Source organism: Haliotis asinina, chromosome 9 (assembly GCF_037392515.1).
Source record: "Haliotis asinina isolate JCU_RB_2024 chromosome 9, JCU_Hal_asi_v2, whole genome shotgun sequence".
Taxonomy (NCBI): Eukaryota; Metazoa; Mollusca; class Gastropoda; order Lepetellida; family Haliotidae; genus Haliotis; species Haliotis asinina.
The window spans coordinates 49362245-49386656 of NC_090288.1; the positions used below are offsets into that span (position 1 = coordinate 49362245).

The 24412-nt window shown below is 37.3% G+C and overlaps 2 protein-coding genes across 2 annotated transcripts in view; one reads left to right on the forward strand and one right to left on the reverse strand.

Annotated features, from left to right (window-relative positions):
• Nucleotides 1-290: 290 nt before the first annotated feature.
• Nucleotides 291-16379, forward strand: LOC137297304 (uncharacterized). The gene is made up of 12 exons (XM_067829315.1): nucleotides 291-353; nucleotides 3946-4081; nucleotides 4683-4848; nucleotides 5244-5472; nucleotides 5706-6505; nucleotides 6791-6887; nucleotides 12349-12436; nucleotides 13167-13245; nucleotides 13550-13586; nucleotides 13710-13770; nucleotides 14187-14233; nucleotides 15240-16379. The coding sequence occupies exons 1-12, from the start codon at nucleotides 291-293 to the stop codon at nucleotides 16377-16379; spliced, it is 2943 nt and encodes a 980-aa protein (XP_067685416.1).
• Nucleotides 16380-18352: 1973 nt separating this feature from the next.
• The window catches only part of LOC137295613 (proton myo-inositol cotransporter-like), a 74567-nt gene continuing 68507 nt past the window's right edge, over nucleotides 18353-24412 (reverse strand). Inside the window, exon 9 of the mRNA XM_067827054.1 lies at nucleotides 18353-23423. Within this exon, the coding sequence (XP_067683155.1) occupies nucleotides 23197-23423 (227 nt within the window). The 3' untranslated portion in view covers nucleotides 18353-23196. The remainder of the gene's footprint in view (nucleotides 23424-24412) is intronic.

Consider the following 24412-nt stretch of genomic DNA (forward strand, 5'->3'; position numbering starts at 1 on the left):
TATTACGGATTTGTTCAACAGTATTCCTACTATACAGAAATGGCTAAAACTGAAATTGCTTACTCAACAATATATATTCTATAATGCAGTATAGGTCTTTAACATTTTACTTGATCTAGCTTAAAAGTTGTCTTTTCCATCTCTTATTGTTTTGGTCTAAAGTGTTACTGGTAAAGCGTCGTCTGCTAGAGATCAGCCGAAGTTCATTGATCCTCAATTCATTGCATTTTAGGACTTACAGATTAAATAGTTACACAATCAGCACCAGATCGGTGTTGTGTTTTCAAGTAATGAATTGGGTTGGAGGAGCAAGGAAAAGGGTGAAACTGCAAGGAGAAAAAAGACTGCAGAAGGTTTTGATAAATCCTCAACATTTTTCTGCTGGTGTTGATGGGAGACATTAAAAATACACGAGGATACGTTAATGCTTATATTGTGTGGTATCGTATGATAAATGGAACTACAACATTTATTTGATTTGACAAGATTTGCGTCTGCTTTAGGGTGATTACAGTATTCTGTAGCCTTATAATGTAATTTTTTAATCATGATATTTGGTATGGACATTATTCATTACATACTGTTGAACTAAAATAAAGCATGACAGTAATTTATTAGGTATGTAAGTCTGTGCAAGGAATGATAATGAGCTAGTCTTTCCATTTTGAATCCACAGTATATTACAGGCATGATTAATATAATGCAAGTAATTGGTCAGACATTCTCATGTGGGATCATGGCATGATCAAATATTAGTTGATAATTTAGCCCTATGTATTGGGTAGATTTACTTATACCGATACCAATAAATATATTCTTTGCACATGATCAGAAGGAAGCTTAAGGTTAGTAGGGTTAGGGTTAACATTGGACTCTATGTACAAAAACTGGAAGCAGCTAAAACAATGGTACAGGTATAAGTATGCAAAGAATGCAAAGAGCAGTTGGCTGTCATATTTAGTTTTCAAATTTCAGTAAATACTAAAACTGTTCCCATTCTTTGGAAAACAGATTCTAGGATTGCCCCTGTGCCCCCCAAAAAGCAAATCCATTGATCAACAATGAATACAGACCTGTTGCCCCGACTTCTTTTGCCATGAAATGCCTTGAACGTTTGATTAAAAATATATTATTAAATCAAGTAAACCCGCTTCTAGACCCATTGCAATTTGCTTACAGAGCCAGCATTGAGAAATTGTGGTACATATGTTTGTTGACTTCAGCTTGGCATTTAACACCATTGAACCTCATTTATTAATGAAGAAACCCTTAGGTATGAATGTTAACCCAAACTTAATGAGATGGATCAATTCTTTCCTTGTCAATAGACCACAGTTTGTTTGTGTAAATGGTACTCTTTCATCATGTTTGTACAGGAACAGGTGCTCCACAAGACTGCGTTATTTCACCCATTTTACTCATTCTTTACACAAACAATTGTAGATGTACCTCTGAATCTGCCTTTACTGTTAAATTTGGAGACAGTGCTGCACTGGTAGGACTAATAAGAGAATCTGAAGCATGTTATAGAAATGAAATTAGTGACTTTGTGGAGTCATGTAATTCAAATTTTCTATTTTTAAATATATACAAAGCTAAAGAAATGATAATTGATATCAGGAAAGTTAAATTACCTAACTCAGCAGTAACCATAAATGACAAGGACATTGAAGTAGTTGAGGAATACAAATATCTCAGCACTATTTTAGACTCAGAATTATCATGGAATTCTAATACTAGCACTATATAAAAAATGCAAGCAGTGGTTACACTGGAGATTAAAACACTTCAAGTTTGACCAAACCATTATGGTGCTTTTGTATAGAAGTTTTATCCAGTCTGTTCTAACTTTAATTTTCTATGCTGGTATGGGAACCTGTCTGTTTAAAACAAAAACAAATTGCTCAAAATTCTTAATACTTCATAAAAAATAATTGGTCTACATTTGGAAAGTATTGGCTATTTTTATGAGCAAATTATCAGAAAGACAAACAAAATTCTAAGACACCCAACTCATGTTCTTATAATTTTCAGAATGTTCCATTCTCCCTTCAGTCCATAGACTGTGTGTGCTGACATTAGAATTAAACACGGCCTGCCATTCTTTTATACCTTCAAGTATACATGAAATGAATAGGAAAAGGGATTGCATGTAGTTTTTGAGAGTGATGTTCTTGATGCAGTTGTTGTGCACAGATGATTTTCATGTTTACTTTAATGTGACTGAGACCTGTGCAATGAAATTTCCACAATATGGACAATGAAGTCTTGGACAACAGTGTCTTGTCTTGTCTTCTCTTGTCTTCTCTTGTCTTGTGCTCCTAATAATTTATTGCTTTCCCACAGCGATGATGAATTTTGATTTTGTAAGTGAATCTGAATGCTCTCTTACTTCTGTTCCAGTCAGGAATATGTGTTCCCTATGATCATTCATAATAGTCATAACCAATTGCGGCCACCATATGACTGAAATATTGCTAAGTGCAATGTAAAACCATACTCACTCACTCATAACCAATAAGGTTTAAACTGTCATAAACCCACTGATTAGGGGGTTCACACACGGACTTTTGAATGTTTTATCGAATACACAACTGGACTGCCGAAAAGCAGTGGAGTGTGGCAATCATCAGCTCATCACTGCTCTAATAACGCCCAGGAGGGTCGACTGCCTTGGCGAACATGAACCAGTGAATAGCAGAAAGCCTACGCAAATCTGCTCTGCTCTAATTAACGAGGGAGAAGACATGAGTACTAGTTTTTGTTGAAATGAGAAAAGAGTTTGAGTTAACTTGATTTGTTACATTTCCTTCTCAATAATACCAATACAGACGGAAGTACAGTTGGATTTGAATCTGATTTGGCACGTTTTATACTCACAGATACATATGTAACTATGCTAGGTAAGTAATATAAACAGTGTCAATATGGCAAATGAGTGACAATAATCTAGAAGATTGGCATAATAGCTTGAACAAGATCAGTAGGAAATATCATCGGCGAGCTTGACAGAAGGCTTGACAGAAGACTTCAGCCTCTCAGGGACCAGCTTCAGAGACAGGAGACTTCCATAAAGAATAAAGAAGAGCTTGACAGAAAGATTCAACTTCTCTTCTTTTCCATCTCTTATTGTTTTGGTCTAAAGTGTTATTGGTAAAGCGTCGTCTGCTAGTGATCAGCCGAAGTTCACTGATCCTCAATTCACTGCATTTTAGGACTTTCAGATTAAATAGTTACACAATCAGCACCAAATCGGTGTTGTGTTTTCAAGTAAAAAATTATTTTGGAGGAGGGTGAAACTGCAAGAAGAAATAAGACTCCAGAAGGTTTTGATAAATCCTCAACATTTGTCTGCTGGTGTTGATGGGAGACATTAAAAATATACAAGTCCAGCTTCAGAAACAATGTATAATTATTATAATAATGTATTTTGTTTTCCGTCATGCCCAAAGCGTTAAATGCATAGTGTTAACGCCTAATTACCTCTCTATGTAATATCTGAAACACAACGAATTTAAAAAAATTCAAGGTTCAACAGTGGTCAGCGTTTAGGAACACCTATTATATTGTACATGTTGATCCAGCAATTAACATTTATCCTAACAACACAAAGAAAATTTGTCATATAACATCAGTTACTGTTTTGACCTTATGTGGAAACACTCAGATCAGACCTCTTTAAGCTGGTTTGTCTACAACAGATATATATCACAGTATTTTATTCATTTCAGTGAGGCAGTTACATAGTTACAACTTCAGTTGTACGAGAATATGGATGTACAAGAGAAACATAAAAATTGATCAAGTTTTTTATATATGTAATACAGTTCTTCCTACCTTACTGAATGCTGTGGATAATGATTAATGTCATTATTGCTTTCCATTTGAATATTGTATTTATTGAGACCTTTATGCAGAAATCACTTTATTTTTGTTTCATTTAAGGAATTCTTTGAAAGAAAAAGACTTCAACCAAAACTACGGAATCAGTTTCGAGGATCATCTGCTGTGAAGAATGGTGCAGTTAGTCGTGATCTCCTGGCTCTGCAAACGGTTTGCAGGATACAATATTCAGATCAAGGTCATATGTTATTTAATGCCAGTATGAATAAAAGCTCCAGTTTGATATGTCAATAAATGCTTGTATATGTGACCGCTCTAATGAAATGTTTGGTAAAGGTATCAGCATTCACTTAACATCATAAATCATAAACATTAAAGTGATGAAACTAAGAATATATTAGATTTAAGTTGAGAATGTTGGACAGAGTAATGTGAAAACTGTTACATCTAATTGTTTGTCAAAGTCCTGTTATTATAAGGTTGGGCCCAGCAAAGAGTCACTGGTGTAACAAGAGTGAAAATCTTGAAGAACAACCAGTGGTGACAAAGAGTATCTGCTTCTGTATTGAAATTGTTCCTTTCCACTAATTTGCTCCAGGAGAATTATTTCCATGGAAGACTTTTAGATTTCATGAAACATAAACATGTGCAATATTTATGGAAATAATTCCAAGTGGAACTGGTCGTTTTGATTCCTCAAAAGAATTTCATCAATAAGAAACAATAAGCCTAAAAATGTAACGTGAAACTGTCTCAGTGGTTTGGAGATTTATGTTGTGTGAATTCTTGATGAAGTTGAATGTCTTCTTTTATTCTTTTGAATGTTCATTTTGTTACAGATCTTTCTAAACCTGTGAGAAAATTAGATTTAGATAAGTTCAAGTCAACTGTCTGCGGTCGAAAACACAATGAAGTTGAACTTCCACCATCTCCAAATGAAATGCCATCAATGATTAGCCTGTTTGAACAAGGATGTTCATCAAACACATCTGGAACCTATAACAGGTCAAATTCTGCTACATTTGTGTTGGCTAGATCAGTTTGTTTTCCTGTTTCACAGAAAGTATACCATTATTCAGTAACAAGCAAATGTGCTGATACAGAGATTGATTTATAGCATGCTTTTTAGCCCACCAGGCTTTATGTCACTGCAAGTCTGTCATTGTCATCCATCACAGCCTTATATATTTTCTTCAGCTCATAAATGACTGGACGAAATAATGATCACTTGAAATTACTTGGTTCATTTGTGTTATCAAAGTATGATCTACTAATTTAGTAGACTTTGACCTTCACTAGTGTCTGATTAAGTATCTAAAGGTAAAGATCTTGAAATATTAATATTTTCGTAAGTGCTCAGAAAAATCCCCAGAGATATGCATGTTTGCTTGCTTTCACAGATTACCATCTTTCTTTTCCAAATCAAGTTCCATCCGTCCAAGGATCATGTCAGGTTCAGAATATGACAGCAGTTCCTCTCCACCTGGGCAATCTCATCTCTCATCTGGCAGATGGCAAGGATATGACAGACCTTTTTCTCACAAGCACATGTCATCTCAAGACAAGATTTCATATAATAACAAAAAGATTTTTGATCCGTTTGATGGAGATTTTGTCAGAGTTTCAAAGGTTAGTTTACAAAACAACATTAAGTTCATCTTAGGTTCAGGTTTTCAAATAGAAACTTTTCATCGCTTGCCCTTTGAGGTAAGGAACAAAGTCATTCTATGAGTTCAATATCTGCGTGTTTGCATGGAGAAATTAAATGTTAGTGTAAAACAACTTGAATTAGACTTGCTTGTTCTGTTATTAATGTTGACAATAACCTGATATTCATTCCTTTTGTTTGTTTGCTTTTGCAGAACATCAGACCAGTGCCAGACTTATTGAAGTCTGAGAAGCCTTTCATCAAAACCCATGAACCTATATGTGACGGGTCTCACCCAACAAAATGTGACAAGAAGACATCATATAAACATACCATTACTCCAACACAAACACAGGACAATTTACAAAAGATGACTTTGCATCCTTGGGTAGTTGAAGATTTTTGTGCTACACCATTAGTGAGGTATGAGGCTGGCCACAAGAAAGCAGGCAGATTACCTTTTCCTAGTGGAGGTGCTTATAAGTCCTTGACTGACAGAGGCTATGTATCTGAACAGTCCAAGACAGATCCTTCACATCATCATAAATTCCAATGCAAGATTGATGGTTGGAGCTCAGACAAAGGACATGACAACATTGGTTTGCAGTCTTGTGGATTGCTACTGGATCATGCTAGAAGCACAGCTACACGGAATAATTTACAAGATGATGTATATGATGGCTACATTGAGAACCGATTCAGGGCATTCAAACCAAATAAAGAAATGGGAGAGAGGAAAAAGTTAGGAAAAAGTCAAGAGATGTTTTCTTTCTCAAAGTTAGAGAAGAGTTGTTTTGACATGGAGACCAGGAAGTCCAAAACCATGAGGCCATCATCACCACCATCACTTGCCAGACAGAATTTAGTTGACATATTCAACAAACGGGACATGGAAAATACATTTTCAGAAAGTTTGGATTTCAAGAGAAATGACGTCATTCCAAAAGAGTCTTATGGATCACAGATACTGACCGATTATGATCTGATATTGTCATCAGGTACAAATGGAGATAGGTATGTCAATCAATAGTATACATTAGACAAGATCTATTTGTTTAGACTGAAAGATTTTTAGGCATTATGAACAAAACAGAACTTGTTTTTATAATCTTGTATCATTTTCTGATTTTGTTATTTTAAACCAAGAGTCCCCAAATGTATAGTTTAATGGATTTGAAAAGTATACAATGTTGTATAGTAAACTATGTTTTAAAAGTGCTTTGAACAATAAGCATAGTTATTTTTTATCTTGAGTCATATGTCAAAATATCCTTTTGTAACATTTTTTGTAATCAACAGAAAATCAGTAGATGCATTTGAAGTTAATTCCCCACAAAAAGCAGATATGCTCCTGAGTCCTTGTCTACCATATCTGGAAGAAGAACGTTCTTTCAAGGTCAGTAGTTGTTAATTGTTGTTATGTCTTCTTGCATTATATTCAAAGGGTAACAGTTAATAAAATAGTGGGCGAGAGAAAGTGAACACTTATTGTTTTAATTTTTGGCAGAGTTGTTCAAGTTAGTAAAATCCTTTTAGGCTGAAACAGTTTGCCCACACACTCATTAATCATGCACCCAAACGCAGCATGTTGGCCGTGTCAAAGTATGTGCATTTGTAAAAAATGGCAAAACCTGCCTCTTGGAGATTTTGCAAAATGTTTGTCAAGAACTGGTATAAAAATTCAGGGAATTGGTGGCCATACATATCAGCTGACAGAAAACTACTGAAATTATGCCACGGCTAGCAGCGCAAAACAGAGAGAGGGCCATAGGTATGAGGCAGATAGGTGCCAACAAAAGCCATATTGCAAGGGCCCTGAACTGTACACTTGGTACTATCATGAGGCTGTTCCAGCATTACAGGTAGACTAGCAGCACCTTAGACAGGCCACAATCAGGCAGACGCTGTGTGACTTTGCCACAGGAGGAACGCCATCTACATACTCTTGATCTGCACAACCAAGTTATGACAGCAATGGAAATGGCGGAAGCAGCTCTAGGACATGTCATCAGTCGATGTACCGCGCTACGATGTCTGAGTGCAGCACATATTAGAAGTCGACGTCCCTTATGTGGAAACCAGGAACGTTATGGTGACCCAGCAGCATTGTCATCCTAGGTTACAGTGAGCCAAGACTTCATGTCACTGCCTGGTATGACATTGTGAGCAAGTGTTTTTTACAGTCGAAAGCCGATTCACAATGTTCCATAATGATTGTATGTCTTGCTTTGATTTTATCAATCCTTAGTAAGGGTGTTCATTTTCTTTTGCCCACACGTTTACACCTATTGAACTAGCACGTTCTCAGTAAAACTTTGATTCCTTGAAGATGGGAAATGTTATGTAGTAAATCCAATGATGACTTTGTTTACTGTCAGGGTAAAGAATTTTGGATTCATCATAATTTGAATATTTCCAAATAGGATAATAATATATATGCTTTAAATGGAGATCAGCCTTGATGCTTGTGACAATTTCCAGTCTATGTCTAGATTAAAAGGTGAGAAGTTTAGGATGTCAACTTCTTTATTATGAGGAACTTGATGTTTTGGAGTGTATTCTTACTTCTTCACCCGATATACTCCAAACATTGTGTTCCTCATAATGAAAAAGTTGACATAACTAAGTTCTCGCTTTTTTGTGTATCACTTCTATATGCCATTCAAAGACTCAAAATAAAATTTTATTTGAAGCAGGTGTAAGACTACACAGGGTGTATCTGGTGTATCTGGGTTACGCGTTTTGTACGGCGTGTACTCGTCAGACGGAGATACTAGAGGCGCGCATGCCTTTTCATAGAGAGAATCTTGGTGTCATTGTTGTTTATGACATCACAGGTCTGTTCTCAGGCTGGGATGTCATGACGGTGCAGCTGTCGGTGGGGGATTCCCCATGGGAACGTTGCAACTTAGGTTTGCCAGATTATCGAATTGATTGATTAGGCTTGTTTTAATCTTCTCTTGTTTTGGGGTGTGATTCCACTTTGGATTGTTGTGAGAACAAAGTGAGTTTGCGACTCTAATGTCAGAGGAATAGTCTGATAGATGTGTGTAAATGAGTTGTTTGTAATGGTTATTTTTTTACAAATAAATGGGTAGAACAACATGTGTGTTTGTTGTGTGGAACGGCCTCTCTGGGTTAGAGAGTCAGGGACTCGAGTTATAGGCGTGATAACTGGGGAAGAAAATACAACACTACTGGTGGATGAGTTACTCGATATAAAATTTTAGTGATTGAGTTAATCCACAAAAACAAAAACAAAAACATTTTTTGCGCAGATAAATATATAGTGCCATATATTTATCTGCGCAAACTCGGGTCCCCGACTCTCTAAACCAGAGAGAATCTGTTCCACACAACAGACACACATGTTGTTCACCCATATATTTGTAAAAAATCACCATTACAAACACCCCTAAACAAGAGATCAAAACAAGCCTAATCAATCAATCCGATGCTCCGATATGTCTCAATGCTCCCATGGAGAATCCCCCACTGACAGCTGCGCCTTCTTGACATCACAGCCTGGGAACATACCTGTGATGTCATAACCAACACCGCCACCAAGATTCTCTCTATAAAGAGGCACGCATGCCTCTAGTATCTCCGTCTGATGAGTACATGCCATACAAAACACGTAACCCAGATACACCAAAGCTGATCAGGACCTGTGTTATCTTACATATGCTTTAACTTTTCCCTCTGTACTGCACAGACAGGATGTCAGCAGTGGTTACACCGATCATATCAGAGTGTTCCTTCTCTAGTATCATCACCATAGAACTGACCCACCGGATGCAAAAAGAAAACGGCTCACATATGCGTTTGAACCATCAAGTCGAAAGAGGTTAAATTAGCTGACTCCCTTATGCCTATTTACAGGGACCTCAGAAATGCTTAAACTCAAAGAGGGCCTGTCTCCGAGTGCATACAGACTTTCTGGAAGCATCTCTACAAGGAGACATAATTCCCACACAATTTGTGGCCAGCCCACCACCGATACAAGCCACATACCCCATTGAGCTTGCCCAAATCAGAGCTGAAGCAGCAAAAATGTATGGAATTACTTTATTGCGTACGCAAATCCAACTCCAAAACACCCAGCTGGAGAATATTGAGAAATCTGTCACAGAGGTCCAAGCAAGGGTCCCACCCACCAGCGATACTGCCTCAACCCACACTATCACCGCCGCCATTGAAACCATCAACCAGAGGAAACCACCTCTCAACATGAAAAAGTCATAGTGCACTTCAGAACACTCAAAGAAGCTGCCGCCAAGGAAAACCCCAGGGACGCTGAACATTTCGTCCAAGGTCTAACAAGCACAAGGAGAACTCGCTCCCGGAGCGCATCACGTCGCTGCCAGCCTAACACCCGCCAGCCACCACCTAGACGTACATCCGGCCACTGCCCCAACCCCAAAGGGCACCCCACTGGACAACAAAAGAAGGACTTACCACGTCAGGCCCTTAATATGTTAGCCAAAGGATTGGACATTAACAACAGTTCAGCCTTACCACATATGATTTCACAACTGAATCTCAATAACAAATATGATGCAAATAAACGAGATGAAACTTATAAAGACCACTTTGTTGTCAATCTGTCTGATTATCAGATCAACTTTGATGAATTAAGCCTACTCAAGAAAGGCTTAACCTTCTGCCCCACACCAACACACGGTAACAAAAGCCTTAGTTACACAGACCTGAAAGCTTTCTACAGGAAAATGAGAATAGCGCACTATTTTCATGATTCGGACTCCAACACACAACCTGAACTAGACAGGAAATTTGGACCCAAAGCAGTTGGAATCCACCATACAGCAATGACCACAGCCTAGAATAATTAATCAAGGCAGTCATCCATGACTTCTTTAAACTCAAACACTCCAAAATCAAACATCGGAATCTCACCCGCAATGAATTTTGTGCCATAGAACTGCTTAAAAACAACAATGAAATCATCATGAAAAAAGCTGACAAAGGCTTGGCGGTCGTAATCCAAAACACCAATGATTATATCAAGGAACCCGAAAGACAACTTGCTGACACTCAGTTTTATTGCAAGCTAGACTATGACCCCACCGAATCATTCAGCGCTGAATTCAGTAGAGATCTTACAAACCTCTACTTAAGGGATGAAATTTCCCATGAAGTATTCCTGGGCCTCCTTCCCAATGACTGCCAGGCTGGCAGCAAAAAATCCACAAATGTCTTATCCCCGGGAAAGTACCCAGCCGACCTGTCATCAGTGGTAACAAAACTCCTACCGAGAAAATCAGTAGTTTTGTAGACGAACATATAAAAGATTTTGTCAAACAATATGGCAGCTACATCAGAGACATCACCCACTTTATTCAATAGAATCCACTAGCGTCCCCCACGACCCTGACATATTTCTGGTCACCAAGGACGTCACCTCTCTTTATACCAACATCCCCAACAGTGAAGGCCTACGAACTGTAGCCCAGGCAATTAGACGGCTCAAACCTGACTGGCAAATTAACCCCACTGGCATCCTGAACCTGCACTATCAAATTCACGTCTGAATTTTCAAGAAACAAAGTCACATTTCTTGACACTTGGGTCTCATATAATAAAGACCTCCACAAACTGGAGTTCACACTCTATTGCAAACCCGCCGACATGCACTCGTACTTGTATACTTTTTGTCACCCAAGACATATCAAAATGAAAGGTCCCTCCTGTCAGTTTCTACGAATGAAACACATCTGTTCAACACCTGAGGAATATGAAAAACACAGCCTCAATCTCATCAACTATTACCTAAAACGAGGGTATCCAAAGAAACATACACAACAAATTAAAACCAGGTCTGACCTCAAGGACAGGAAATCTCTTTTATCCTCCCCAATTAAAGAAACAGGAAAAAAACACTGAATGGTTCTAGTTAGCGACTATAATCCCAAGAACATGGAACACAATGCCATTGTCAGAAAACACTGCACCTATTAAGTGGCTCAGACATCTATCAAGACACTTTTCCCTCACCAAATATTGCTGCTTATCTCAAAAACAAAACGCTTAAGGATCACCTAGTCAAAGCTACTTTGACCTGTCCGAGACAACTACGACAAATCAGTGGACAGACAGTCAATTCTGTCGACAATACGTGTGACAAAGCGAACGGCAAAGTCTGCAAGACACTAAGCAATAGCGACACTTTCACGAAAGTGTCAAATTACGAAGCTATACTTCCTAATCCTGCAATGGATATTTGAGCTCCATACGTTCCACCCGCAAGGACTTAATGACAGGATTGTAGGCTGAAATATCCCTTTTGCCTTCTCTAAAATTTTATTTACTTGTGCCATGTGACCCAAGCCCATGAAAGAGAATAGTGATACTCATGAAGTGAATAGACATTGTCACAAATTTGTTCACTGTTCATTTTTACTGTCATATATTAAATTCATGGTTTCATGTACACCACTGTCCTTGAAGTTACAATTAAAAATATCTTTTGTACTCTGATAAACCTAACTTCATGGTGATACTCTTTTAGCATATCTAAATATGCAGACTTTTAACCAAATGATATGATGAACACACACATCTCAATATTTTCTTAGATTAAATAATTGTCAATTCTAGAATCTAAAACTAGTACTATACAAGATTATGAGTAGCATATTGCAGGTTGACTAAACTACACTCAATACATTTAAATACAATTTTCTCTCAAAAAGAGGCAAACAAGTAACTTAAAGAATTTCATCGACATTTCATCAATTTCTTTTGCAATTTCAAGAAGCTGTAATGTATTTGCAACAATAGTGACAGAAACTGTGATTGTACAGTTACTCAATTTAAAAGCTACCCATGTATTGTAGGGTGATCATAGAGATCCCAAGACTTGCATACCATCTACAGAGTCATCAACCTCCAGCTGTAACCAAGCCAAACATCACAATATCCAAGGTAACCCAATTGCAAACAGCCCCCTAATAGAAATATATTATTAATATCTTTGTGAAGCCTTGAGAAGAAATGTCAAAATGATTTTATATTTTGGAGTACTTATAGTGGCATTGTATATTCACAGAAATACCTTTAGTTTAACGTATGTAATATTTGGGATTACAGTTTCTCAGTAAAGTATAGATTCTAGTACTTTTGTTAGGTTGAATACTATCCAGGATTTGAACCAACACTCTCAGCATCAGGCCAGATATATCTCAACCTCACAAAAGTACAAGGTATATTACAGAGAAAATATAATAATATGTATGATATATGTCTAACTGACCACTTTCAAATTGGGATTGTGTATTCATATCATTAGTTTATCACAGTCTTGAAAGCTTTCCACCTTATAACAGTATAAAGAATTCATCTATATATTCCTAGTACTAAGCTACCAGTTAGGACATGTCCCTCAAAGTTTCTTCATATAGATTATATCTTCATCTGTTTGTCAGGTTACATATTGTCTACTCAAGAACATAATTTGTATTTTGTGAGGGGTCAGACAGTCAGTGTTTCTGTCATAAACAATTTACAGACCACTGTCACATAGCTTGAATATTGCAGAGTACATCCAACCAACTAACCAACCTACCATGACAGTGGAAACATGACACATGTTATGTTTGACCACTTTCAAAATGGCATTGCAAATTCATTTGATAACTTCTGTTCTCACTTACAGATGATTTATCAGATTTTGATTGGGGATCACATGGTTCTTCAACAGTTTCTCCTGGTAACCAAGCAACAAACAAAGACAGGCACGTTATCATCATTTTTTTAAAACTTTTCAACCTTCCAGTATGACTAGACATTATTAAGATACCATTTGTTATGGTTACTGCAAAATGTATACATATAGAGGCATTTTGTGATATGCTACACATAATGGCAGTAAACCTAGATTTTTAAAATTTAGAAATAGTCTGATGCTTCCAAGATATGTCTTCGAAAGACTTAACCTTGTGAAAATATAACCCTTGGAATCAGATTTTATTTTTAACAAAACTGAAGACCACCATCAAAACTTGAGCATCACATTATTCAGTTTTCTGTTATTTTCAGATTCAGAGCGTCACGAATCACTGAAATCTTTGAAGAGGTTTGTAGTGTTTTATGTGTGAAAGGAATCTTCATGACAGCATTGCCTTAATACATGTCCAAATTATTGTTTTATGCTGTAGCTGATTTCAACATATCAAACATACATGTATTTAATTTCTAGATGAGACAACTAGAAAATGAATCAGAAGATGAAACACATGGACTGGAAGATGGAAACCAAAGTATGATGCATTTAATCTTCTTTCTGATTCTTTTGTGTGTATTCAGTGTGAGACATATTTTTTGACCAAGTCAGTATCATTCATGATGTTTTATCTGTTTTTCTGTAAGAGTTAAATATTTGGGTGAGTGCAGAGAAAAGCAGGTTCTTTCTCCTGCTTAATTAGCAACATGTAATTCTAATTTCATGCTTTATATAATTATCAGAGTTCAATAGGTGGTTAATCATTTGTTTTCAATAAGAGTAGTGTACAATAATTATCTAAAAATTTACTATATTAAATTTCTTATTTTGAAACATTACCAACATAACTCAGAGTGGGCAATGTGTCACATTCATAGTTTGGACATCATGCATATTCATGTTTGTGTGTCCACGTGTTAAGTGTAACAATGATGTTTCTGTATGACATTACAGCCGCAGCTGTCACACCAACTGACAAATTACAGTCCGAGAGACAGGAGGTTTGTACTGGGAACATTTGTATCATGTATACAATATATACACAAAATACAAAACAATTTGATATGTTTCGAATCTAATTTGTGTGCAGGTTTTATTGTACTGAGATCAATAAATCAATTAAATGTGATAGCCCGTTGTAACTAATATTTTCTCATGCCTATTATTTTCAGTATACAGCAAGAGAAATTTGGTGTGGTTAATCACCTTATTTTCATTGCATGTAGTACCCATGTGAAAATTCAACCCAGATCTTTGCACAAACACTGTAACCAATAGGCTATCCTATCTCGTCTGGAAGATTTAAGACAGTGTCTAGTTGAATTGTTAGGTTCATATAGAAGCCATAAGTCCTAGGAATATAAAACATCAGTAACTGAAGTCACACAACAGGCTGAGACTGTGTCAATGATTGAAGTTGTCTGAATTCAAAATACAAATATTTGCAAGATGGAGTGATTGGGAAAAAAATATATTTCTGAACCCAAACAAGTAGTAGAGTGTTGATATACTGTATTTTATACTAATTCTCCTTCAGTAAAAATGGTGGTACAAAGTATCTGTAAACAACAATCGCAGCCAAGGGCATCACAGTTGAACTTGATTTACACAAACACTGGTATTTCTCGAATATTTTGCGGATGTGTGAATTTTCGGATATGCAGACAAACATACAGGCCATAAGCAAGATTAACATGAAGTGAACATGACTTAAACAGTATCCTGACATGTCACATGTCACATTCAGAACATGCACTGAATCCAAATATGACAGGTGATAATGACAGGTTAGGATCAATGACTTGGACATTGGCAGAACAACAAAGAACTTACAGTGCCATTGCACACCTCTATGAGGTAGACAATCATGAAAATCATGAAAATTAAATAATTCTCTGTTCTGATGAGTTGCTTTGTCATCATTAATATGTTAATGATTGTGAACATGCTGATGTTTTAATTACCAGTAACACACATACAGTTTCCTGTGTGTATTTTGTGTTTCAGGATGCTGTAGATGCTGATACTATGAGCGAGGAGGACCAGCTGGTGGTCAACCAGGTGGTACAGGAACTGGTACACAATGTCGTACTGCAGGACGCACAGACTGTCACACACACCTACAGCTCCAGGTTTGCTGTACCTTCAAAGACAATCACCTCTGCCCCATGGAAGAGCTACAAGTCAATATATGCTCACACGTCAGCCAGAACTGAACAGGGTAAACTAAATATGTTTAGACAAGAGCCCATGAACTGCCACAATATTTTGTATTCTCAACAGGTTATTGCATCGGTAGATACATCAGGTCCAAACAACTCTGTGACAAATAGTGGCACACCCAAGTCATCAAAACAGGTAATAACACGCCCGCCTAGTCCAGTTAACAACTGGAACAAACTGGACCTCATTTCACCAGTCAAGACAGCATCATTAACACAAGAGTGTATCGATTCTTCAGCAGCATCCAGTCTTGATTCAAGGGCTATGGAAGGAAAATTGCTGTTAGTGTGTGAAGGCCTTACCACACCTCCCAAGACAGACCAGGCAAATAAAGCCAAGTCTAGAAGAATGACTGAGAATGTTTCTCAATGGACATCCGTTGCCTGGGATGAACCAATACTTCTGGAGGTACCTACAGGAAACATCACAAGGGATGCAACCCCTGATCACAGTCTCAAAGGGATTCATGACGAAAACAAATACAATAAACCAAAAACTCCTGTCAAATGTTCCTTATCTACAGCAACAACACCAGTAACCAGCATGAAGTTTAGGAAACAAATGCCACACTCGTCACATTTGGCAGAAATATTTCCTAAGTGCGACAGTTGTACCCAAACCGATTGTACACTGACATGTGATTTTGCAACATCTCCTGTAATATTCCCCACATCTGGTAAATGTGAAGCAGGAACCCAGTACGACATTGAGCATGATTTAGTGATGTTGAATGATGTCGATGTAGCCATGGAGCAGGGAGACAGTATGGATTTGATGGACTGTGTGGCACAGATGGATGTGGTTCTGGGAGATAAACAGTGGACAATTACTGACACCATATTGGACACTGGCTCCCAGACAGATAACGTCCCCAAATACTCCCTCCGATCAAGGAAAAAATCCTCCTTTCCGGATATAGTATAGTATTGGTGTTGAGATGTTGTGCATGGAGGGGTTGTTCTCTATTTACATACGTCTCTATTCGCCTACATTCTTAGAACAACACTTCATAGTATTTGAAAGAAGAAAAAGAGGAATAAAGTGACTTTATTTATTGATCTTAAAAGATATTTAATGTCTTAAGGAAAGGAATTATAAGGAAGACGATTTTCCGAAAAGGATTGGGATATATACATTTTATGCCCAGTGGATGTACACAGAGTGTAAATTTGAAATATTTCCAGTACAAGATTACTCAGAATACTTTAATATATTATTTGGTTTTAAGGGGGAAAATAACATCCTTCTAAACAGTATCTTCTCAATAGTAAAGAGGAATATTTACACTATGAGTAGAAAAGAAGTTAAATCAAACTTTCACCAGATCAAAAGTGATAATAAAAAATACTACAAATCATGTAAATGTATTGCCTCTGCACACGACAGCCAAGCTAACATGTATCTCTTGGAAAAAAAAAACTTGAGAAAAAGTTGCTTGTATTTTAACATTTTAGGCCATTTATAAAAATAATCACTACTAAAAGAAGAACGTTCATTCACCACATCTAAATATATAATGGAATTCTTATTGGATATGCTTCTCTTCCTACTCCACTAAGTATTCTTATAATAACAGTCAACCAAGAATACTGTAGCCCTGGTCAGGTGGTTTCATTATATGATTAGGGGTACACTTTTTTCATCCTAATTAGTCAGTTTTGTTTTTGTTGGCGGTTGGAGACATAGGCGAATATATGTGTAGGCTATTAGAGACTAAACCGCACAGAGCCATTGTGGTGCCACTCGAAGGGTCCTTTGGGAGACATCAGTGGACTTCTAGTACCATTGATAAATGCAGCACACTTCTAATCTCTGAAGATCCAGGTTAGAATTGATCTTCAGTAACCCATGCTTGTTGTTTGAGACGACTAACAGCATTGGGTGATCAGACTCACTGACTGGGTTGACACGTCATCGATTCCCAATTGTGTAGATTGATGTTTATGGTGTTGATTCATGGTTTGTCTGTTCCATACCCAAGTATTTCAGCTATATCGTGACATTGAGGATGTGAATACAGTTGGTCATATTTGGTTAGTTGAAATAGTGTGTCTCACTATTTGTACTTTTCATTTAGGAAAGGCCTTGTGATCATTTTATGCCTCTTGTTCCTGACAGATATTAAGCATACAGTGCTAAGAATTCAACTTAATTGAACATAATTTCTTATCATATAGGTTCTCTTTCATTGTTACAGTGCCTTTTATGCATATATTGTTTATGATACTTTGTTGAAACAGTATATAAAATGTTTAAGTCCTGAAGTGGAGTATTATCCTGTTTGATTAATGTGTCTGGCAGTCAAGCTATTACCTTAGCACTGTTATTGTCATTACATCAATCCTTGGAACTAACAAATACCTCAGACAGCACAGAGAAATTGACTGGGTGAGTTTTACCCATTTTGGGATTCAAACTGGTGTCCTTGGTGCAGTGAGCAAACACTTGGCTAACCCACACTCCCTCAAGTGAGGAACTGAAATTTCCAGTAGCAACTCACATGAACATGAACAAAGTGCTATTTTTGAAGTCAAACATTTGACTGCTCTAAGGGTGTGAGTGAGCAAGTGAGTGGCTTAACACATACCCATAGTACCCGTGTGGTGATTTTAACTTACATCTTAAGTGTGACTTACAAATGCTGAAAGAGAGATGTCACATAGAATTAAATACCCTGAATAATGGGATCAGGTAGTCAGACACAGTGACTTTGAAGAGATGTATCACTGTATCCCAGTTGCGTAGATTGATGCTCATGATGTCAACCATTGGATCGTCTGGTCTGGATAAGTGTTTACACACCACTCCCATATTGGTGGAACATAGGTAGAATATTACTGTGCGCGATTATAAACAAACAAAAACATCCTCTAATAACCACCGATAACATGGATTTTGCTCAAAACTTTATTTGTATTTTGACATGATACATACAACTTTCATTTGAGCACTTGCTTCATCACATAAAAACAGTTTCAACACAAATGAAGTTCATACACCAGTATATATAATAATTTATAATGTACACAAAAAGTATGTACCAGCGATGTCCTAGAGATCAGCTATCACAATACATTTTAATTCAGTCTAACAATAACAACATACAGATATCAACAACGTGTCAGTGTTCCACTATTGTATTTGTACAGATATGATAAATATATATAGATACAGGTTATTTATATTCTCTGTTGCAATAAAACATTCCCACCAACACTATACAAAACTCTTTAGTCGTCAAGTTTATGTTGATATATTACTGTAACACATTATCATAATGGTTACTACTCAAATTTCCTTGGTTGTCAACACAAAACATATTTAATTTCCCTGTACAGCAATCTGTGACAAAACCATTCAGCCAGTTAGCTTGAACATGGCTCTGAAGGTTATTTCAAGTAGGTTTTAGTGTTATCTCATATACTGTCCCTTGCTTAGCTTACTACACTGAACAGACTGAATAGACTTGTGCTTAGACTAGACATCAAGTCTCTGAATGAACATTTACAGAAAAATAGGTTCATAAATTATAATGAGAATATATATTAAAAACGAGCCAAGAGACGTCCTGAAACTATGGTAATCTCGACTTGCCACATGTTCTAGACTTGCATGGGCAGTATTGGATATATTTGTTTCAGGGTCTGTATGACTGATTGGCTTTACACTAGTGGCTGGAATAACATTCTTGAACAGTGGTACTCCTCTATTATAGAACATGCATTATTTTAGAGTCCAGGAGTATTTTAATCCTTAATGTTAGTACGTGTTAACTTCAATTACAAATGGACAAATAAATCATCTTGGTATTTCCTTGTTACATCAGAGAGCGGCACACAGACTTCTCACACATCCTAGGTATACATACATCTGGTAGTAAGGCCATAGCAGGGGTCTGTCAACTTCCCTACGGTACAACTTAGTATTAACACATACACTATGCTTTAACACGGGGCTTCAGGATTCAGGTACGGGATGAGGGATCAACCCTTGTAACAATTTATCTGTAGTATCTGGGGACATACTTGAAAATACAAATACGGATTTCTACAAACTATGTAACATTACTGTTACAGGTTTAGTGAATCTTCAAAATGCTTTTAGTTGAGTTACCATCAGTATGGATGTGGTTTTCTTAAATGCAGCTTATCCAGCTGTCTGACTGAAGTGGACTCTTAGAGTGAAGATAAATGTTTTGGTGGTGCGAGAGTGGCAATATTGTAAGGCAAGTGTGTATGACATCCTCTGGCTACAGATGTATAGAACCTTCAACTAGCACAACCTGTTCATCAGTTTTCTCTTTTTCCATATCAGCACCAGGTTATATTGCTACATTGATGTACTCATGCATGTAAATCTTACGAAAAATATCTTCTATACAAACACATGATCTAACACAGAGAGCAACGGTACTAGGGTTCTAATTCCAAGATCAATACAAAATGCAGCTAAAAAAGTACACAAACCATGAATTTGATTAAAACATTGTCCAAATGAACGTATCTGTATGTTAAAGTCACACACAGAGAGTCATGTTTATTAATGGGTTAGCATTCCGACCCATTAACCATCGCCAGAGAAGTAATAATAAAATGATGAAAATCACATTGTGTTAATAGATAACCTGTTATATCAAAAACTGATGGAAATGACAATGAAAGTACAGTCTAGTGTGGATGTGGAGTCCTCAAATCTCACAGGAACTATATCTACCAGTTACGTATTCTTTGCTTTGTTCTGCAGTGCATAGTGTGTGCATAGCAACTCATCACCAGCTCCCTGAATGATACATTCTGGACCCTAATCTATGGCAGGTTTGTAAATCTGGGACCATGACCCATGACAGGTCCCTAATCTTGGACTCTGATCTACTGCAGGTCCTTGACTCATATATTGAACTGATCTTTGGCAGACCTTTCAATCAAATATGTAGGAAATCTTTCTGTGGATGGTCCCTAATCATATATAACACTCAAATCAGTGGATAGTCCCTAAATTATATAGGACTCCAATCTCTGTATGGTCCCTAATCGTATAGTTCACTCTGATTATAGGACTCAGTGGAGGTTCTTTAACCTGTGAAAGATTCCTGTGAAAACAATGTTCATATGAGCTTTTGTAATTACCCCTTAAAAGTGTTACCCCCAGAGACACCTTGTACTATACATATAGGGTCAGTTGTATCTCAGGGTGGGTCTGGGGGTTTTTCATCACACTAAGAAACCATTGTGAGATCTGCCACTGAAATGTGACACACATCTCACAGTTTGCCACAGATTTGTCCTGTAACCACACATCTCACAGATCTCAATCTTTACCACATATCTGAGATTCTGCAACAGATCTTTGTCCTACCACAGTTCTCAAAGTTGCCCACAGATCGAAGTCCTGTAACTTGGTAACACATCTTAAAGTCTACCTGGCAGACCTCAGTCCTATTACATATCTGAGAGTCTGCCACAGATCTCAGTCCCACCACAGATCTCAAAGTCTGCCATAGATCTCAGTACTAGTCCTACCAAAGTCTGCCACAGATCTAAGTCCTTCCACTGATCTCAAAGCCTGCCACAGTCCTACCATGAACCTCAAAGTCTGCCACAGATCCCACCACAAAACTGACATCTGGATACAAGCTGTTACAAGTGATGCAGGAACAGGCATCCATGTGCAGGGAAAAAAGATACAGAGGAATGTACACACAAAGTTTGGAAACAACACAACTAATCTTTATGACATGCATCTTTCTTCTTGACTATTCTGATGTCATGAGACAAAGGTTTTCTATTTACTGCAGCTCTCTATTATTGTTTTTCAAACTACCCAGCATTTTGCAAAAGGAAACAAAACAGCAATGGTGTTCTACTGAAAAACTGGAAAGCAACTCTTACTCAGCACTTCCAGCACTTTAATTTGGTTTAGTCTAGACTCTTGACAAAGTAACCACACACAATGTGAAAGGTGAGATAAGAAACATTACAGCAGACTTGCAAATATACTATGGGTCCTGAATGTTTAGTGACTCAAGGCCTATTCCTGTGATAAAGGTACATGCACAGACATTTCTCGGTTCACTGTAGCATATCTCAGGTTATCTCTGTACCGGGAATATTCCAAGGAATGTGACACTGACTGTCCCCAGATAACACCAGGTCAAGATGATAAAATGACCATCTAATTATATGAACTCATATTTGGACACATCAGAGAATCTTATTTCATGAACAAATAGCATGATCGCGCAAGCATCTGTTAACTAACAATATTTTGGAATTCAGAGATAAATGAGACCTATGGTAGACTTGCATCAGGATTATCTGGGCTGTGGAATGTGCCAGATTTGTTGCCATGTTGATTGTCCTGCATGCTATTGATAACATGACCCAGTCAGTAGGGACACATCAGATAACACAGAGGGTGATCAGGGTACAGGGTGTTCATTCATGGACTGATATTCTTCTGATCATCTGACCAAACTTGACTCATGTACTCTCACGTGTCATGTGACATCATTTAAACCAGATAGAGACAGATTTTCTTTGTTTATGGTCCTCAAGTACTCTGTACTCTATGTTCTCTTGTCTAAATGTGCAAGGTTTCTTATGATATGAAACAGTTATGATTGCTACAATGCTACATTAATAACTAAATAATAATCCGGTATAGCTTGTGAAAATGTCCGCCTACCAGCCACTTCAAGCACCAAACTGGGTTCCATCCTAAATGCTGTAATATCTTGGAAATGCAGCATTAATATCATATATGTCACACATATCATTCTTTAGCACAAGTGATGTTCTAAATGTGAATTCATCACAGTCAGTTTTCATCACAACACTGCTGTTGCTATTCAGCATTTCACGGGTGTCTTGACAGAATGATGTATGTTTACAAAGAACAAGAAGAAAACATTATGACATATATTGACACATCCTCCCTGTAAGTTCTGCACTATCCACACTGTCTATCTACACTATGCTACATTTATACACTATATAGCATGACAACATAATTCATAAAATAGAGTTTGATCACACGTATAATACAAAGGATTTCTTCACCCCCAGGGGCAGACCATGAAATATATCTAATTAGTTCATTGCTAACGTCTGACAAGTGTCTTTATACAACACAAATATTGATTACAAGACCACCCTGTCAATCACCAATTGTGGACTATCTGACTTATGTCTGTGTCTAACATGGTTTTCAGAACAGTATTGTAAATGTTTGCATTGCCTCCTCGGTACTACAGAGTGAGATAAAACATGAAATGACAGGGGTTTATGAGGATTATATATACAGGAATCCAGCTTCCTTTCTGTCTTCCCTTCCTTAAACATATGGTGTCACCATATAACATGTATACATTCACCATCCAATATCACATGTATATTCACCACCTTTATTTATAACATGTATATTCACTACCTTTATTTATAACATGTATATTAACCAACTTCCTGTATTGCTATCAAACATATTATTTTCAAATTAGATATGAAACATTTCAAAATAAATTATGACCATATTAACCATTTTTATAAAATAATATTTGTTCATGCTCAGTTCTATTCACATGCTTGACTAAAGCAGAGCAGCTATAAATGTTCATATTTTATACATCTTTCATTTGATAATATTTCAAATCCTAATACAGTTCTAATACATCTTGTTGTGTAATGGTTTATCTCTTTCACAGGTTGTCATCGCAGGGCTGTCTGATTCAAGTCAATCGGACTGGTTACTCAGGGGACTCCAGTTCTGATTCTCGGCCATCACGATTGAGGCCACGTATGTGAACATACTGAACAGTCTTGGTATTATAGTTCACCGGGGGTCCCTCCCCCATCCAGGACCGAGCAAAAAGCCCTTCCACTTCCTCCAGTGTCTTGCCCTTGGTTTCTGGCAATATCATGGCCAGTATTATTGCACCAAGAAATGCCAGGCAGGCGTACAACCAAAATGTACCTGAAACATAAAAGTAGCAATGTTTATACACCAGCCATATGGCAATGGTCTGCAAATAATTAAGACTGGACCCAACAATCCTGTGATCAATAGCATGAACATCAGACTACACAGCTGGGATATGATGACGTGTGTCAACAAAGTCAGTGAGTCTGACAACCCAATCCCATTAGTTGCCTCTTACTACAATTGGGTGAACATGGTCCATGAGAGCATCAATGATGATGATCCTATATGTGCTTCATTTTGGTCCAAAACTGAAGTCCAACACATTCATGAGTCAAACTTGTGAATATTGTGTCATCAATGGACTCTTTGTGACACAATTTGCTGGATTTGTAACATGCACCATACATAGGGTACTTTGACTGCTGTTCGAATGAAATTCCAAGTCTTTGAGATTGATGATAATAATAGTATCAATCAGTAATTTCACCACAATAAACTAATTACAACTTATCAAAAGTTATCACGTCACATCTCTTTTCTTACAAATCTTGAAAGAAAAGAAATAGATTATCTAAGATACTGTATTTTACGGATTTTCACCCATGAGTCAAAGGGAGTTAACTCTGTAAGACTTGTGTACCTTCATGCACATGGCATGGACAGAATGTTCACCTGTTTCATTTCTACTGCAATTTCTTGTTTTGAAGCCACACAAAACTGACCACACTACAAGATGCATACCTTAAAGGAGCTCTTTACTGATCATTACCAGCCGAATACTGCTGAGTGCTTAAATACAGTGTTAAAGTAAACTTAGCCCCAGTGTAGGACTGTGTAACGATTTTTCCTGTGAAATATGTTCATTTCAGAGACAAGTTGTTAGTGTAATCTTTGAGCTGAACTCCGAGGCTTTGTGCTAGCGGCCAATCTCTAATTCACCTTTATACATGTTACTGAGAGTAGTGAGTCAGTGTTTGGTTACATTCATCACGTCTGACAATATTTCAGCAAAAAAAACAGCATGTCAGTTAAAATGTGGA